Source organism: Oreochromis niloticus, linkage group LG15 (assembly GCF_001858045.2).
Source record: "Oreochromis niloticus isolate F11D_XX linkage group LG15, O_niloticus_UMD_NMBU, whole genome shotgun sequence".
Classification (NCBI taxonomy): domain Eukaryota; kingdom Metazoa; phylum Chordata; class Actinopteri; order Cichliformes; family Cichlidae; genus Oreochromis; species Oreochromis niloticus.
In genome coordinates, this window is record NC_031980.2 from 28,089,637 (window position 1) to 28,108,660 (window position 19,024).

The 19,024-nt window shown below is 39.4% G+C and overlaps 2 protein-coding genes and 2 long non-coding RNA genes across 8 annotated transcripts; 2 read left to right on the forward strand and 2 right to left on the reverse strand.

The window, feature by feature from the left end:
• Positions 1 to 35: 35 nt before the first annotated feature.
• Positions 36 to 2,350, reverse strand: spx (spexin hormone). The gene is made up of 6 exons (XM_005475105.4): positions 2,263 to 2,350; positions 1,687 to 1,770; positions 1,505 to 1,562; positions 1,312 to 1,374; positions 882 to 968; positions 36 to 317 (listed from the first exon to the last, which is right to left on the reverse strand). The coding sequence occupies exons 1-6, from the start codon at positions 2,266 to 2,268 to the stop codon at positions 253 to 255; spliced, it is 363 nt and encodes a 120-aa protein (XP_005475162.1). The 5' UTR covers positions 2,269 to 2,350; the 3' UTR covers positions 36 to 252.
• Positions 2,351 to 2,680: 330 nt separating this feature from the next.
• On the forward strand, positions 2,681 to 10,593 carry LOC112842429 (uncharacterized). The gene is made up of 2 exons (XR_003214190.1): positions 2,681 to 2,779; positions 3,754 to 10,593. It is a non-coding gene; the product is annotated as an uncharacterized LOC112842429 (long non-coding RNA).
• Positions 9,656 to 18,974, reverse strand: golt1ba (golgi transport 1Ba). Of its 4 annotated transcripts, none has more exons than XM_025898996.1 (6): positions 18,623 to 18,769; positions 17,860 to 17,951; positions 14,218 to 14,396; positions 12,894 to 12,975; positions 10,826 to 10,858; positions 9,656 to 10,664 (listed from the first exon to the last, which is right to left on the reverse strand). In XM_025898996.1, the coding sequence occupies exons 1-6, from the start codon at positions 18,723 to 18,725 to the stop codon at positions 10,584 to 10,586; spliced, it is 570 nt and encodes a 189-aa protein (XP_025754781.1). In that variant the 5' UTR covers positions 18,726 to 18,769; the 3' UTR covers positions 9,656 to 10,583. The 4 variants fall into 4 exon arrangements, with proteins under 4 accessions (XP_025754781.1, XP_005475165.1, XP_005475164.1 ...); XM_005475108.4 differs by lacking the exon at positions 18,623 to 18,769 and adding an exon at positions 18,836 to 18,974 and having other exon boundaries at positions 10,070 to 10,664; XM_005475107.4 differs by having other exon boundaries at positions 10,070 to 10,664; positions 18,489 to 18,633.
• LOC106096590 (uncharacterized) lies at positions 11,364 to 12,612 on the forward strand. Of its 2 annotated transcripts, none has more exons than XR_002056547.2 (2): positions 11,364 to 11,508; positions 11,643 to 12,612. It is a non-coding gene; the product is annotated as an uncharacterized LOC106096590 (long non-coding RNA). The 2 variants fall into 2 exon arrangements; XR_001222971.3 differs by having other exon boundaries at positions 11,657 to 12,612.
• Positions 18,975 to 19,024: the final 50 nt, after the last annotated feature.

The window sequence follows — 19,024 nt, forward strand, 5'->3', positions numbered from 1 at the left end:
TTTCAGTTTTGCTTAAATTCTTGATTTATATTTTTGAAATCTCGAGCTTCTTGATTTTTGTTTTGTTTTACAGTGACTGATTATATACCCGAAAAATAACACTGACCATAAAAGTAGAAAATATGCCCCAAACACACTTTCAATTAAACTCTTTTTATTAAAACATCACATTTCATATTTAGAGAATTTATATTTACAGCTTCCTTTTTCCACACAGAACAAATCAGAGGTTGTCTGGCAATGATACAAACATTAGAAATATTCCCTCTTCCACACTGGTAGCTCCTGGATATACACCTCATCTGCGTTTTCATCAGCTGGAAGAGAGGAATGGTAAATGAAAGTTTGAAATTGAGCAAAAAGAACAAAACGCACACATTTTGAACTAAATGTCACAAGATTTGAAATTCTTTTTTTTTTTTTTTTCCTTCAGATTGTAGTGAAAAGGCAATCGAAAGTTGATTCAAACGGGAACAAATTAGTTGCCTTTCAACCTCTTTTCTTTATTAAGGCATAAAAGCAAATTTGTGTTGCAAAAACCCCTTCATAAAACTGCCATGAGACAGCCATGCTTCAACTCAAAGTCACTGGAAATAGACGGTACCATAGTTCCCATAACTGGAACTCTAACACCTAACTCATGTTTTCTCACAGAGATATTAAAGGGCATCATTTTTTTTTGTATATTTGGTGGGAGTACCCTATGACAGTGTACCGTATAGGAGTTACCCAGTTTTAGAGATATCAGCTCTAGAAATATCTACCTTCTCTCAAAAACAGTTGAACCAGAGATTGGCCATAATGGCATCTTGTGATGCTCAAAGCATGAAAAACATAGATTTAGGAAACTTATAGCCCATAGGTCCAGATTCTGCTCTCACCTCCCTCTCTAGCCTGCTGTAGGAAATTAAGCAGAACAGTAGCAGCCTGGTCCACAGTCAGCTTCTCTGTGTTCTGACTACGAGTCTCTGACAATCAAGAAAACACAACACACAGTCCTAAAGGTGATTGCAGGTCAAGGTCCGCTGTGAAAACCACTTACTGTGTATAAACATAGAAAGTTTTTTTTCTTTTTAAATAATGAAAGTTAACCCTGCGAGTTCTAAGTCACCATCAGTGTTAACCATAAACTCTGTGCAATCACAATGTTTTTTTTCCCCACACATATCAAAAACCATTTCCATTTTTTTCAAGAGGCTATTTTGCTTTCAAATTAGAGTTATGGTTATCACCAATGATGACTAAAGGTTCTTTACATTTTTTTTAAAATTATTCATTTGTTATTACATTTTACAGGATACTTTATTGTACCTAGGTGAAGAGTGTCGTAGACATCTCCTTCTTTTCGGTCCTCTGAGATGAACCTTCTTCCCTCTGGAAAAAATGTTTTTGAAAAGAACTTTATTGGTTTATTTACATAACTAAGTAAATAAATAGATAAATTGTGACAGTAAATGTTTATCGTCACCCTGCTCCTATTATATGTCAGTAGCTAGATACATACGGGTGCCCTTGAGGTACAGCATAGCCTGCGGGGTCCAGTTTCTTCGCTGGAATGAGCCCTTTATAGAAGAAATAGTATTTGAAGCTCAAAGCTGGAGATATTTTTCCGACTTTAGCACACTGTCAGAATATGAATAATTGTTTTGGTAATCATAGGAAAAAAAAAAATCAAACCAGCCGTACCTTTGGCGTGCTCCATGACTGGGAGATAAATGTTGCCAGTAATAAAAGGGTGAGTACATACGCTATTGTGACGGTCTTCAAACCCTGCCAGCAAAGGAGAGAAAAAAAAAAAAAAAGATCAAATCAAAATGTCATTAGCATCCTTCATCTTCCTCACAGACCGACTCACTCAGATATGTGTCTTTACGTTCACTTGAAGAAATCTTTAACAAATTAACTCAGTAACTGTGAAGCCTCGGTGAAAAATGTGTATATAGAATATATCTGTGAATACAAAGAAAAAAGTGAACTTTTAGTGAGGACATCTCCAAAATTACTTTAATATTTGCTGATTGATTCATCTTTTAGAAAGTGAAATATTAAAATGTTTCATTAAGATAACATTTTCCTAAATGATATTTTCGAGAAAGAATGCATTTCACTTTTTTGAGGATGCAAAAAGTCCAGATATTTAAAAAAAAAAAAAAAAGTTTTCCGATGAAATCTTTTTTTTTTTTTTTTTTATTTTAAAAAGGAAAAAAAAAAGACAAATTTCTTCCATCAAAATACTGCAAACTTTTCATGCCTTCCACCTACCTTCATGGTATCACAGGTCCTGTAAGCCTGGCGCCTGCAGAGACAATGAGAGAGTAGAAGGTTCAGGGTAGCTGCTCGTGGTGTTTCCTCTGCCTCTACTTATATCCTCTGTGAACCTTCTGTGCTCTGTCAAGATGCTGCCAGCAATAGGTCATGCAAGTTTGATGGAAAGGGGGCGGTTAGGAGAGTGAATGAATTGTGCCACTAATCAATCCAGTTCCTTTCACAGACAGCTGAAGTCTATTGTAAAATACCTGTGAATTGAATCAAGCTTCTTTAAACACTTCCTGCTCCCCAGGGTGGTTTTTCAAAATTAGTCGGAGCTGCAGGCCATTAATATGAAATGTGGAGCACCCTGGATGTTCATAACAACAGCAATATTCTCCTCTGTGGTAATTTTTAATATGTTTACAGCTTGCTTACTGGAGCAGTATACGGAGAGATGTGACTTCATTTCATGAATCAAAAGGCAACATATCCACTAATGAAAGGAGCAATCCACAGCCTACAGGAGTGAGTGAGTGACGTTCACTGTCAGTAATAGAAAAATATCACTAACTGCTTCCCACATTGTAGCTGGTTACTCAAAGATGCAACCACGCATTTTTGTGCATTTTTAAATATGGTTACACTCATGGGGTGGCTGTAGCTCAGCAGGTCATCTGCTGATCAGAAGGTTGGTGGTTCAATCCATGGCTCCCAAAGTCGGCATGCCAAATATCCTCGGGAAAGATACTAACCCCAAGTTGCTCTCCGGTGCATCCATCCACGTATGAATGTGTGTGAATGTTAGTTAGAAAGCACTTAAAAGCATAGAAAAAAGTGCCTGTGGGTGAATGTGGCATGTTGTATAAAATGCTTTGAGTACTCTGGGAGAGTAGAAAGGGCTATATAAGAATCAGTTCATTTACCATTTACTCAAGGAAAACTATCTGAACCATTCTCTGTAATGGCAGTGCAGCCTGTGCTCAGCCACAGATTCTGCAGTTGCTACCTCGTGGCCCTCCTGAACAAAACTATAAATGGCAAACATAAATGGACTGGTACTTGTATAGCACCATTCCACTCAGTTAAGTACTTCTAAGACTTTCCGGTGCAATTCCCATTGACCCAATCTCTCTCTCTCACACACAAACACACTTTATCTATCTATAAGATAAGATAAGATAACTCTTTATTGTCATTGCACAGTCACACCTAGTACAATAGTACAATGAAATTGGAAACTGTCCCACGTTGGCACTACATACAACTAAACACAACACAATACAGTAACTTAAAGTGGATTTTTTTAAGGTGCAAGAAAAGGAATGACTTAATAAATGAATGTCTATTGCACATTATTATTATTGCATCCCATAGGATGCTGCGTGCCCTCTTGAGACAGCAAGTGCTGAACGGGTCCTTCAGGGAAGGAAGAGGATGTCCAATGATTTTTTTGGGCCATATTAATGACCCTCTAAAGTGCCTTTTTTGTGTCCCATGGTGCAGCTGGAGAACCATACACAGATGCAGTATGTCAGCACACTTTTGGTGGAGCGACGGTAGAAGACGATGAGCAGCTCCATCTACAGGCCCATTTTTCTGAGGATTCTCAGAAAATGGGCCTTCTTTACAACTGCCGAGGTGTTTGAGCTCCACTGGAGGTCTGTGTCTAACAACTTGAAACTGGACATCCTTTCCACGCACTCCCTGTTGATGCTAATGGGCTGCAACACAGACTTCCTCCTTCTGAAGTCGACTACCAGCTATTTTGTCTTGGTGGTGTTGAGGTTCAAGTTGTTGTCTGGACAACAATTCGATAGCCAGGGCTTGTAGTGCTGACCTCTGGCAGAGCAGAACCAGGACTAGATGGTGCAAAGACCTCTGGTGGGGCAGAAGTAGGACCAGACGGTACGGAGACCTCTGGTGGAGATGGAGTTAGCTGGGGCTGCGAAGGGCACACAGCATGCTTAGGATGTTTCTCAGACTCGGGCAAACGGGAACCTTCCAGCTCGAGATCATGCTCAGGTGATGGGGGTCCCTCTGGCTCAGACAGTGGTGTGGAGTCCCTGGCTGGTAGGTCAGCTGACACAGGAGGCTGGGTTGGTTTAATAGTCTCCGGGGTTCCAGAGTTGGCTGAGCCCAAAAGCTTAGTCTCTGGGTAGGCCCTGGGCAGAGTTTCAGTTTCTGGGTAATTCCTGGATTCCGACCATGGTGAGGAGTGCCGGTGGCGCTTACGCCCCTTCCTCTTGGAAAAGGGAGCCGGGACTGTGGGGCTACTGATGATGATGGTGACAGGGCGGCATCCACATTCCTGTCTGGAAGGGGGCTGGATTAGAGTGGTTGGGCCGAGAACTGCAGGAGGTGAGATTTAGCTGTGGTGGTGATGTGAATGAGGAGGGACTCAAGGAGTTGGGTCACTGCTGCTGCGGCAATGTGGAAATGCTCGCCCGCTGCTGCTGCAACGTGGGAAGGATTTCTTGCTGTTACTGCAGCGAGGTGGAGGAATTGGGAATGTGGAGGTGATGAACAGGGCCAGCTCCCAGGCTTGGAGTGTCTCCTTTGCCTGTTCTCTGACCCAGGCTAACTCCAAAGCCACAGAGAGTTTGTGCAGGTGATGATTTTCCCAAAAAATGGCCTCTACGTCGTTCAGCCCTGGATGACTCATCTTTCAGTGGGATATCAGCAGAGTTAAGGATGATACTGCAGAAACTCAATACAAGCTGCAGGCCCTGATGGGATTCCTGGTCGGGTCAGAAAGGACTGCGCATACCAGCTCTCAGTGGTCAGAAGTAACATATTTAACACCTCATTGTCTCAGGATACTGGTCCAATGTGCCTCAAGACGTCCACTGTGGTACCTGTACCAAAAGCCCCAACAGTTTCCTGTCTCAATGACTAACATTCAGTCACAGCTACTCCAACAATAATGAAATACTTTGAGAGGCTGGTAATGACACACAGAAAAAGGTCCATTGATACAACAGCTGAACCTCACCAATATTCCTACAGACAGAACTTCTGCACAGATGATGCCATCTCTGCTATGAGCCATCAGTTCCTCACACATCTGGAGAACAAGGACTTTTATGTGAGGCTGGTCTTTTTGGATTTTAGTTCTGCCTTCAACACAGCCATCCTGCAGACACTGGTGAAGAAACTGTCATGACTTGCGTTATCCACATTACATTGTTCAGAGTTTGGGATTTTTTGACTAACACACCTCAATCTGTTAAGATCAACATCATCACATGTTTATCCATCCTTTATCCACAACACTGGCTTTCCCCAGGGCTGTGTCCTCAGCTCATTTTCCTACACCCTGATCACACACATGACTGCAAAGCCAATTTCAGCAATAACCTCATAGTGAAGTTTGCAGATGACACAGCAGTGGTGTGGTCGGCTCCTCAAGTCAGTCAGACTCACAAACAGCTTCTTCCTCTGGTCCATTCAACAACACTACCCCCCTCTCCACCCACCTCACCAATCTGAGCCATGGTTTGAGTAGCCCCCATCACTCAGGCCACTCACACACAGGCCACTCTATTCAGTCTTCGCTTTGCACCACTTCCAATCACCATTTAACCTAACCCCAGTCTTCTAAGTATTTATTAAAATGGAAATCTCATATTGAACATGTTAGAAAAAGATATTTAGAAATATTTATATTCTGGGTAATGTCAGAGATGTACTAGATTATAAGGCAATGCGTATTTTATATTTCTCACTAATTTTCCCCAATCTCAGTTATTGTGCTGAAGTGTGGGGGAATACATATGTGACTTATATAAATGCTCTATACTTGTTACAGAAGAAAGTGGTACGAATGGTTCATAATGTTAAATATAGAGAACATACAAATAATCTGTTTATAAAATCAAAATTGTTGAAATTTGAAGACTTAGTGAAATTACAGACATTATTATTCATGTTCAAGGCAAGAAATAATACATTACCTCTTAAGTTACAAAGTTTGTTTGTATTGTGTTCAGGAAGTGGGGACAGTAGAAGGAAGTTTGACTTTAAGCATCAGGTTGCTAGGACCACACAAAGGCAAATGTGTCCGACAGTTAAGGGTGTAAGAATATGGAATTCTCTTCAAGATAATCTCAAGAGTTGTACAAACATGCACCGTTTTAAAATGTGTTATATACTTAAAAGGATAAATCAATATGAAGAACATGAAAGTAATTTGGGCTAAATGTGGAAGGAAAAATTTTCATTGCCATTTAGTGCTGTATATTGCTGATTATACTGATTTCTTGTTTAGTTTTGCATTGTTACATAAAGATACATGTTAGAGGGTTTTTTTTGGCGCCCTCTTGTAAGAATAATTGGATTGCAGATAGGGAGCAGGTGCTAATAAGAATTTATTCTTCTTCCTGCTCCTTTTCACCCATGGGTGCAGTGTTATATTAATGGGAAGGAGGATCTGTATGTAGGAAATGAAACACTGTTGAACCATGTGTGAAATAAATAAAGAAATGAAATGAATTTACTGCAATTTGAATCAAGAAATACAAGAACTTGACTGATGCAGAGTGGGAATTGATATCTAAACCTTGTTTAGCAAAACTGCATTACAACAAGGACTTTTTAACCAAACTTTACACATGCAGGGATGAAACAATCAATACCAGCTTTTTCATTTAGTTAGAACATTTTTATTTATATAACTCTTTACAAGATAAATATCACAAAGAGCTTCATAACAAAAACAGTAAAAAGACAAAAGGTTACCCCCAAAGTTTTTTTTTTTTTTTTTTAGGTGCTTTGAAAAAGACAGCACAGATGAGTCCACAGGTCACAGGCTCAGTGGGAGAGTTTCAGAGTCAAAGCTGTGGTAAAAGTTCTCACTCTGATCACATGACCACAGGGATCTGCTCGGGCTGCATCGGTGTCAAAGTTAAATGGATTGGTTTTTATATAGCACTTTTTTTTCTAGACTGGAGCACTCTGAGAATTTTATACAGCATTTACCGATTCAGCATCTCCAGCTTAGAAACATCTGGAGGCTTCATAATATCAGTGATAAAAAAAAATGTTCTTAAAGGTGCTCAAAATGTGCTGAAAAGGGAGAAGATTTAACAAATACAATAAAAGCCCCCAGGGGGTTATGGCACATTATAGGCAAGAGAGGTGGAAGAGGACCTGTACTTGGAAACAACACAGGAAAGGACTGTTCAGACAGATATGAGGAGAACCAATCCAAAGCAGACCCAGATACATGCACCATGCATGCAGTAGTCAGCAGTTTGAAAGGCAGAGGTCAGGTCAAACAAAACAGAACATTCTTCTTCATCATTGGATCAAAGGAGGAAGACCTGTTCCAGTTAAATGAGCTTGATGAAAGACAGACTGAAAATGATCCAGAAAGCTGTATTTGTCCAAAAACAGCTGTAAGCTTTAGCCACACCCTTCTCTAACATTCAATTCAATTCAATTTTATTTATATAGCGCCAAATCACAACAGTAGTCACCTCAAGGCGCTAACATCTTTGCAATAAAAATAATTTTGAGATTGGCTTGTAAATGAGAGAAACTTGTTAAGCTTGTTTTTCTGTTTGGTTTTTAAGTGGTTGAATTCTTAAAATGAGTAGGCACTGAGCCGATGAAGTGCTAACTATACAATTAAACAGGTCAAAATCGTTCTATAATGCAGCATCCTTTAATTGAAGCAGGTGAATGTATAAATGAGTTGAGCTCCACAAATACTTAACTTTTTGACAAGAACGCTCTAAACTGCAAATCCTGTCATTTGTCTAAAGTAAAGATTTTGAAACAGGAGCTGACCTCACTTTAACACGATATATGTTATCTAAAATAGAAAGACAATGATCGTAAAACCATTGTTGGTCATTGTGAAGGAATAAGACCGTTCAAAAGCAGGGAATTTCACAGCCGCAAAGGAATGTGAGACGCGAGCGCTAACCACACAGTTAACAGTCTTTTCATGCACATGAAAAGACTGGTTAAAAACAATATGATGATCACAAATAAAAATGTCCTCGGAAGAAATACAGTCTTTATTAAATGTAAATAATTAAAGTAAAAACCAGCTCCAGTGTGTTTCCTTTGGTATATGTGAGGCCAGACAAATGTTGGGTGAAATAAAAACTACAGGTTCCTACAAAATTGCAAAAAAAAATATAAGTACTTGATGGACCACACAAATATACCCTGAGAAAAACAGAAGCATATTAGCAGGTGCCCTTTCCAGGAGTTGAGGTGTTGTAACTAAAATAGTTACCATCATCAGGCGAGAATGCTGAATCAAGATATTTTGATTTTTGATTTATTAGTGGCAAAACAATCTTCCATTTAGTCTGAGTGCTGGATTTCTATTTTTCTCTCAGAGGCAAGAACTTTCCACATGTAGGGAACCTTGCTCAGAAGATGCTGGCTCTCTTTGGATCAACCTTTTTATGTAAACAAACATTTTTCAGAGATAAAGTTTAACAAATCCATACACTGAGATACCGAAGACATTCAATCTGACTTTAATACACATTTTCAAGCCCAAAATAGCCTAGATTGCTCTCACTCATTTTGTTCACAATTATTTTGGAAATATTGAATAAATACTGATTAAGTTTTGGCATTTTTACTTGTGAAATCTAAATTAAACAATTAGAAATTTATAATGAAATAAAATAAATATTGAGCAGGCTTGAGTTTAGCTTATTGGTGTGGCCCTCTTATGTCTTGTGTGTTCTTATACCTGTATAAAATGAATTGCCCACCCGGGTCTATGGTGTATAATGCTGACAAAGACATTGAACATACACTACATTTTAGTCTAAGTTAAGCTTTAGAGGTGTGTGTTAGTTATCTAAGGTGTTACCTTAGATAAATCAGTATACTGACTGCAGGCATGGGCTGTCGATCGATTCTTATGTGCACGTCTAATAAACATGAGAATAACTTTTTGTGCACACCTATTTCAGCTAAGAATATTTGTTCACACATATTAGTGAATTAGGCCCAAAAACCTGGGGAGAGATTCAAGTGTTGCTGTTTTTGATCATTGTCATGTCAACACTGAAAACAATGTGAGCAGTGGATTCAAAACACTGAAAAAGCCACACAGGCGAAAGAATTTTACAAACCTACTCGCTTATCCAACTCAGTGTTTTTTTGGGGGGGGTTGAGCCTATTCCACAACCCAAACAACACATTTCAGAGAAAACTTCCTCTCGACAGGGACTTCTGTGAATAAAAAGAAAAATTACCCAAAACATATTTAGATGCTGTCTCCTTTGGTGGAAGCAAACAGGAAAAGGTTATAAAAGTAATACGGGGATGGGCCTTAAGCAAAAATACTATTCAATATTTACTGCAAACTGTTCTACTACTCTTTGAAGATTACACTCCACAACACTGTCAAAAAAAAAAATGCACATAGTTGTGCCACACTTGTGGTGCCTTAGCTTTATCTGGCCCAGTTGGAAAAAGTTCTTTCCTTTTTTATTTTGTAATAGTATTTTTTAAGTTCCACACAGATGTTTTTATTGATAATAATCATGTTTGGCTTTGTAGCTTTCTATTATTTATTTAGCAACATCCAATATCACAAGTCTGATGCCTTGTAGTTAGTAGCATGTTATCTTCTGTTTAAATGTCTAATAGCAGTCACCCAACAACATTTCCTACTGATTAAAACAAAACAAGTAAAACATAAATGTACTGATAGAAACAAGCAGAAAATAATTTAAACTTTTGGTGTATTTTTAAATTCTAGCTCTCAAAGAGTATATGATTTTGGTATAAAACTATTTTGTGCATCAGTAAGGATTTTCAGTTTGGATCTTGATGAATTAAATATTCAATGTGTCCTTAACTTTTGTGTTGCATGAACATTGTTTTTGAACACTTAATGTCTAATAAAATACTCGAGAACTGTGCCCAATAGTAGTAATAGCCCAATAGTAGACAGACTGCCACTCATAACAGATGAATTCAAGCGATCATATTTAAAAAATAATTTATACAGAAGCACTTCTAGCCAACACTGAACACAATCACAAAGAAATGGACAAAGTAAATATTACAACAGCCATACTTGGTATTCCAACAGCTGAAACGGGGGGTGTAACTGTAAACAAAATCCTGGATTTAAAAGCTTTTGTGCAAATTAAGTTAAAGCACAGGCACAAACGTGGCAAACATGGCAGGATGTACTTCCACTTCTTGTCCTTGTACTGGGTAGTTTTATCTGATAGTTCCACAGATTAAGAACATCATGTAGACTAAGTTGGGCCTTGAGGGAGTCTTCTATCCTCCTTTTAAACGCAAGATGCAGTCAATGGCGAAGGGATCGATGGCATTTGAAACATTTATTGTAGAGACTTTAGTGTCGACAGTAAGAAACTGATGGTGTGAAAAGACGATGAATCCGTGATTGGTAGTGGTGACCACTGAAATTACAGACAAAAACAGTCCTTGTCTGCTTGAATGGGGAAATCTGAATCTGATCTGTATATTTAGGTGCTTTTACTCAGCACCATGGGAGATTGTGATGCTTTATAAAACCTATAATCAAACAATTTTCTCTGGTTACAAAAAGTCACTGTTATACCATAGTGTTGCTCTCGCCCACTTTGTCCGCATACTGAAAGAAAAGAAAGAAACCGTGTTAAGTGACATCTTGTTGACATTCAGGACTCATGTGGAGAACGTTTGGCACAGATAAATGTAGGAGTGGCTGAACCGCAGTGTTTGCTGCTATCCTGAAACACTTTAAAGTGAAGCATGCATGACCTAAAGGGACACACCACAGCTGACAAGGCGCAGCCTTAAAATTTCTGGTCATTTTTATAACCTTTTTGCAACGAGGTTGTGTGCACTACTTTCTGTTTAAAACAAACAAAAAAGATGAGTCTAACAAGTCTGAATACTCTGAACTATTCTTTCAGTACATAAGGGGCCGGTGTCCTGAAACTTGTGTCCACGTGTCCCTGTTGCAACACACCTGAATAAAATTAGTAGGGCATCAGCAAGAGTATAGAACTTGACTGCATGCTGAAGTGGCAACCCCTAACCCACATGTGTCGAACTCCAGGCCTCGAGGGCCGGTGTCCTGCAAGTTTTAGATGTGTCCTTGATCCAACACAGCTGATTTAAATGGCTAAATTACCTCCTCAACATGTCTTGAGGTTCTCCAGAGGCCTGGTAATGAACTAATCATTTGAGTAGTTCATTACCAGGCCTCTGGAGAACTTATGTTGAGGAGAAGATAAGAAGAGAAGACATGTTGAGGAGGTAATTTAACCATTTGAATCAGCTGTGTTGGATCAAGTACACATCTAAAACCTGCAGGACACCGGCCCTCGAGGCCTGGAGCTGCCCACCCCTGTTCTATAGAGTCTTGCTAATGACCTACTAATTGTATACAGGTCTGTTGCAACAGGGACACATGGAAAAGTTTTAGGACACCGGCCCTCAAGGACTGGAGTTCGAGACCCCTTCCCTAGAGCCAACTGGGTATGAGACCAACGGGACTTCTGCCTTTGACCGCTGCCCAGTCCTTATTGCACTGAACCCCTACAATACCAATGGAAAGAGAGCAGGTTAATGTCATTTAAGGAACTGACTTCCTTTTTTAGATCTGAAGGCTATATCCACTTCTTTTATACATGATACTGTTAAAAAAGAAGAAAATGTATGCACATATGCCCATAACTACAAGATTTTGTCAGGTTAGCCAACATGCTAGTGGGACATTGTGACAGCTAATCTTACATAGAAGCTGGCCGTTTAGCTTGTTAAAATATTCGAAGTGGCTCATTGCACATGCAATGACCAACTTTTTAAATCCTTTTGTCTGCAGTTTGTACAGTTCATATTTCGCTGCATTTTGCATGGTGCAGCCTTACTGTTAAAATACAACTCAAGCTTCCTATCACAGTCCAAAGACAAGCAGGTAAACTTCCCTGGTGATTCTCAACTGGCTACAGGTGACTGTCAATGTCTCTCTGTGCTATCCCTGCAATAGGCTGGTGACCTGTCCAGGGTGCATCCCGACTCTTGCCCTATGACTAAAAGAGGCTACTGCAACCCTGAACTGGAGAAGTAAAAGACGATGGATGGATGACTTGGCTCACTGGATGTAACAGCATGTCATCTTAAGATATATCAGTCTTCAGATGACATGCCTGTGGTGTGTGCCTTAAAGGTTAAAAAAAACAAAAGACAATTACCTGCTCCAAAAAGATGAGACTCAAAGCGTGTTACATAAGTTAACATGCAAAGGAAAATCGGCAGTGACTGACCACGACTGCTGATTGTCCTCAGAGCCTTACGAAGGCTTAAGAAAAAAAAAAAAAAAAAAAGACAGATGCTCACCTCAAAACAAAGCTTCCAACACAACAGCATGGTAGGAGTATGTTTATTAGCCACAAAGCAATGTGTGAAACAAGCTAAACACACAAAACTACATTTAATTTTCCAAACTGCTTCCATCCTAGCTGTGTATATTGAGATCGTGTGTCTATTAAATTGATTTTCAATTAAATAACCATGGCATTTATTTGGGCAGTCTGGTTAATCTGTTGTGCTTGAGGTGTTTGAATAGGATGATTAATGAACAAACCATGCTGTGTTTAAACAAAAGCTGCACAGCAGGTGTAGAGCTGGTTAATACTCACTGCACTGATAAAGGGCAGGTTTAGGATGGAGCCAAGGACTGGTATTCTCCTGATAAAGCCTACAGCCACTGGAAAGAAGCCCCTGGATATGATTAAAGAGGGGAGAGTAAGACAGAGGGGAGAAGCCAAAGACAATTAATGAAAAAAAAAACCCCAATGTGTTTTTTGATCATTATATTATTTGAACCTACGGAAGAGGATTAGGGCCACTGGGGAAAAAAAGTGAGCATGTCTTTTTTTTTTTTTCTTCTTTTCCAGAATTCTGAGGAAAAAAGTCCGAATTCTGACTTTTTTTCTCAGAATAATTTTTTCTCAGAATTTTGGAAAAGAAGAAAAAAAAAAAAGACATGCTCACTTTTTTTTCCCAGTGGCCCTAATCCTCTTCCGTATGAACCACACTAGATGACCATCTTTTATGTGTAAATGTTTTTATAATGAAGATGAAAAGAATCATCCCACACGATGACTACAGAACTATTAACACCAAGTTGTTGCTAGCTTTCAAGGCTCCTCAGAACTGGGCAATATCGACATCTCCTAGTTCAATTTTAATTATCCTGTGAAAATTTTGGAATTGACAGAGTGTCCCTTGCCAAGTCTATTTTGAAAACATTTTCTAAACATCACTGGCTAAAATGATATCTACCACATATTAGCACTATCCTAAAAACTCCTCAACTGAAAAGCTTCAGTTGAACCAAAATGCTACAGTGAAAATACTGACAGGGACTAGAAACTGAGAGCAAATTTCTCCTATATTAGCTTCTTAATATTGGTTCCCTGATAAATCCAGAATCGAATTTAAAATCCTTCTCACCACATACAAGGTCTTGAATATTCGGGCCCCATCTTATCTTAATGATCTCAAAGTACCATATCAACCCATTAGAGCACTTCGCTCTCAGACTCCTCGCCTATGTGGCTCCTAGGATATTTAATTCAGTTTCATGTATATAGCGCCAAATTGCTAAACTTGTTTTAAAAACTTTAAGCAGTTATTTCCTAAATCCAGTTTCACAGACAGTGCGAAATCTATGGCAGTTTTTTAAAGCATAGTGGTCCATGTAGTGTTTCATGTCCACTTTAAGTCTTTAGACGCACTGCAACTTTGATGAAAACAGTGCTTTCCAAAGTGCTATATTATATTTAATGTAGGGCTTTTCAGGACTGAGCCCAAGTTTCAATCAGATCTCTCAAGTCATCCTGCTTCTTTCATGTAAAGAATAAGTTTACTGTATCTCAGGTTTCAGTGTTTTGTGGGCTCTTTAAACAAGAGAACTGTCAGTCTACTGAACCTGTTGTGTGCCTTTTGTATTCATCTTACCTGAACAAGAGAAAAAAACCATAGATCTCGAGCAAAACTCCAATAATGGGCCAGCCAATCAACACCACAAACACTCCTCCCAGGAAGAAACTGGTGGCCTTCATCTTGTGCTTCTGGAAAAAGAAGCGGAAGGTCCTCTCAAGCCCAATGACAAAGGAGAGTCCAGCAACAAAGAGAATCTGCAGAGACAAAACAGAGAGTGGAAAAATATTAGAGAAGGGTTTGAAACTGCAAGCACACGCAATCAAGTATCCAGTGTTGTCATCGGCATCATATAAATACCATCCAAACAGACTGAAAGAAAGGGAATTATTTGCACTAGTATGAATGAAAGAAAAAAAAAAACTTGGAGTTTAATTTTATTGGTTTTAAATGATAATTGTGTAGCCAGTAGAGATGCCACAAACCAAATGCAGCTGACTAGTCACTAATCAACCTGCTTATTCAAATCAATCCATTCACTTCCACTTATCCTTGTCAGAGTGACAGGGGGGTGCAGCCTAGTCCAACTATTATAAGGCAATAGGCAGGGTACACCCTAACCTTTGCTTGTCTGTCGCAGGGCTAACATAGAGGCACACAACTATTCACACTCACATTCACACCTATGGGAACCCCATTAACTGCATGTCTTTGGACTGTGGGAGGAAGCTGGACTACCCCGAGAGAATCCACGCAAACACAGAAAGGCCTTGTTGGATTCAAACCAAGGATCTTCTTGCTATGAGGCGACAGTGCTAACCACTGTTCCACACTACTCTATTATAATTATACTCATATTCATATTCTCAGCCAACGTGGCAGGACCTTCTGTCACAAACACTGCTCAACTGGACAGTGTATCAATACACTGCCTAACTGCCACTTACATTCAGATCTATGGGAAATATGTCATTCAATAGATTAGAAAGTATGAATTGCAGTCTGGCACATAACTGATTTAGTTTGGTAGCAAAGGCAAAGAGCAGCTCTTCCAATAATGGTCCATCATTAGTTCCATGAAGACAGATATTGATATTAGGGTTACAATGGATATTCAGAGCACTATAAAGATGTAAGCAAATAGAGGCCGTCAGTGTTGCAAAAAGTAAGACACGCAGATGTGAATACATTTTCAACAGCTAAAAAAAACAAGAGATCATGCTTGAACCTTTGACGCCTACAGTGAGGTGATTGGGTATTTCTCTTATGTTTAGCAGTAATGGTCAACGCAAATCAAAGCAATCCTGTGACATGAAACATTATTGTCCAAATGGGAATGGTCTTTTTCATGGGACGATTGGGCTCACTGAATGGTTTAATATGCGCTAAAATCACGTGAATCATAATTGCAGTCAGCTAAATATCTATGGGGGATTTTGGATTCAATTCAATTTAATTTTATGTATATAGTGCCATATCACCCAACAGTTACTTCAGGGTGCTCTACATCATAAGGTTAAGACCAATGTTCCCCCTAATTTTTCACGTGTCTGAGCGAACACACAAACTCCCTGAGCGATCCCTTGGACCACTGTGAGCGACATCAGACGTGTGCACTGTGGTCGTGCCGGCATCTAATCCATCCAAGTTACATGGTTTATTAAAATAATCAAATTACAGCATTTACATTTATGTTAGACTACTTTTAATTAACCGCTTTAGCCCACTTACAATGAAAATGTAAAAAAAAATCTAGTCATAGACCTGTGTAGTATGTTAACACTATTGGAAGTAAAAATAACTTGAACTCCAATTTTGAAAACACAACTTTCTTTCTTTTAAAAAAAAGCTGACTTGTATTATGAGTCTGTGGTCTGGGAGAGAGTCCTGTAACTCTCTGTCTGCAAAATACAGTATATAATGACCAATGCTGGGCAATTAATTATATAGTTACTTCTTCAAAAAAGTAACTCAGTTTGGCAAACAAAGATTTTTGCAGCTATTTTTTTTTTTAAATGCAGCCAAGGCGTTTTTAAATAAACATTTCAAACTATTTACAGAACAATCAGCTGTTCTGCATCAAATCTGATGCCACACAAATTATTTGTGCCACTCCAAAAAATAATTTCTGTCCACTATGAGATAAAGGAGAACAACAGCCTGATACCTGCAGGCCTGACAACAGGAGATGTATCACTCCTGTAACACCTGTAACATTCAGTACTCGCCTCATTGTTCTGACACACACAGCAAAACTACACTACACACTAACTACACAAGATTTGCGCTAAACGTCGCAAATCTCTCACATCTCAGAACACCGCCGTCACTCCTAAAACTTCCCCCCGTTTCTTAACAACTAGATGCCACGTTGCCATATCATTTTTTGATTGGTCGACACGGTACTTTTTTGGACCAATAGGAAAGGGAGAGGGGGGTGGAGTTTGTTTTTGCTCACAGGCGGAGAGTGCTTTCGAGCCTTTTTTCTTATAAAACGCCGTTTTTACCGTTTCTTCCCGCAGTAAATATAAACAACGACAGTATTCAGGAAGAAAACCAAACATTGCATTTTTTTTTTTTTTAATCACAACTCTGGTTTTACGTGGCCTATCAACACAATTTAAAAACTGGTATAATGTCCCCACTTTTTCCGTCAATTGTTCCGTCTGTCCTGCTCACATCTCCAATGGTTGTACACGTTGTCATTAACGCGGCTTCACTCCACGTCAGCCACGCCGCTTTGCCAGCTAAAAGACCGGTGTCGGCACATAAGGACGCTGTGATAGCCTGTCAACGACGTAGATTAGCTGCCTATATACGAATGTAAATCGCATTATTGGCTGGACTATGGGATAAGGTGGCATCGTTCTAATACAATATGGGAGCAGCCAGTCACTCACTGACTAACACTGCAAAACAGAATTGTTAAAGTATTAATTTTAATTTCAATTCAGTTTAATTTTTTTTGTGCGCAACACAGATTTTCTGTGCGCAGAGACCGTGCCAGCAGTGCGCAATTGCGCACGTGCGCAGCTTAGGGGGAACATTGGTTAAGACCCTACAGTGATACAGACAAACCCCAACAATCAGATGACCCCCTATGAGCAAGCACTGGTGACAGTGGGAAGGAAAAATTCCCTGGGAACTGGAAGAAACCCCCAGCAGGGAGGGGCGGCCATCTGCTGCAACTGTTTGAGGATGAGAGGAGGAAGACATGCTGTGGAAGACAGTCAGATTTTAATAACTAATAATTAAATGGACCTAAAAAAAGGCAAGTGAAGAAGAAGCACTCGGTGCATCATGGGGAGCCTCAAAGATTCATGGTCACCTGATCCAGCCCTAACTATGCTGTTTATCAGAGACTAAAGTTTTCAGCCTAATCTATGTAGAGAGGTTGTCTGTCTCCCAAATCCAAACTAGGAGCTGGTTCCACAGAAGAGTGACCTGCAAGTTCATAACTGAGACATTTTATGTTAGTTTTATTTCCTGTGTAACTGAAATAATGCAAACGTGGCACTGCTGAGAAAGTGAAGCACTTTAAGACTTGAAGCTATTAATGATGTTGTTGCTATGGTTATGTGAAACTAAACACAGCTGGATCACACTAACAGATTATAATTAATAATAATTGTCCCGTGTCACACAGTAATGCATCTGTGTAATCAGAAGTTGCACTTTTAGACATCCTAACATCATTTGGAACAACACCAGGTTACTCACATTTCCAATAGCCAGAAGTGCTTTGTCAAAGAACAGGATCATCCCGAAGAAGAGGAAAAACACGCCGAAGCCTGTTAATCCCATTCCAATCTCTGAAGGGCACACACAAACCATCAGTCTGACACTTAAATCTTAGGATAACATGAAGAGATAATATATTGTAATTAAATTAAATTAAGAAGTAAATTGTCTGCTTTAGAAATTACAATATGAACGTTTCCCCGAATCCTCTAATCCTGCATATAGTCATAATTCTAACAGACTTATTTCAGTTAAAGCACACTGAAGTACTCCAATAACACATATACAAACAAGGATGGCAGAAATATCCACAATAAGAATCACAACAGTGCTTCCAAAGGAGCCCCGCTGCTCACTCTGAATACTAAAGTTGTCAGAGCGCTTAAAAATGTACTAGCACGTAACTCTGGTCGTTCTAGTGGCTACAGCGGATATTATTGGGGGGGGTAAGCTGCTGGCTATTCGTGCCATTGAATGTCATGAGAGAAAAATGAAAGGTAACTTTCTTGTACTGACAGTGCTAGTTAGCACTTTGAGCACTGCAGCTCAAACTAGGGTTAACTGAGATGGCAGGAACCTACGGATACACTCAAAAACACAGCTCTTACTTTGGGAGTCCGTTAGAGAAATCATCTTGAAAATGTAGTTGGATGAGACAGAAGCAGAACAAAATAGCTCTTCTCAGAATAATTTTGGATGACAGCTGCCACTGCAGCAACAGCCACGTCTTCCGGAAACACACCTTCTCTCATTGACATCTTCCGGAACAGCGTCCATGACGCATTCATCTTGGCAACTCTTTTATTAAGATTATAGTTAATAATATAACCTTCACTAGGACACATATACCACGTAGCTACCCTGCTCTATTATAACACAACATCTGGACTGCACATAGCAGAATATGTAGCAAAATAGTGTAAGACAACAACACATTTGCTCGTCTTGAACGTACCACATTGTGCGCACTTGTTTTAACGCCTGCGTTTGGTCTGTCAGGCAAACAATGTAGAAATCTATAACTGCCTGATTGCTTTGATTTAACCCAGACTTTCCAGTTTACCTATTAAACGCCGACTTTATATATTCAAAATGTGTAATACATTAAAATCGGTTATAGTTGATAAAGGATGTAAACCCTCCA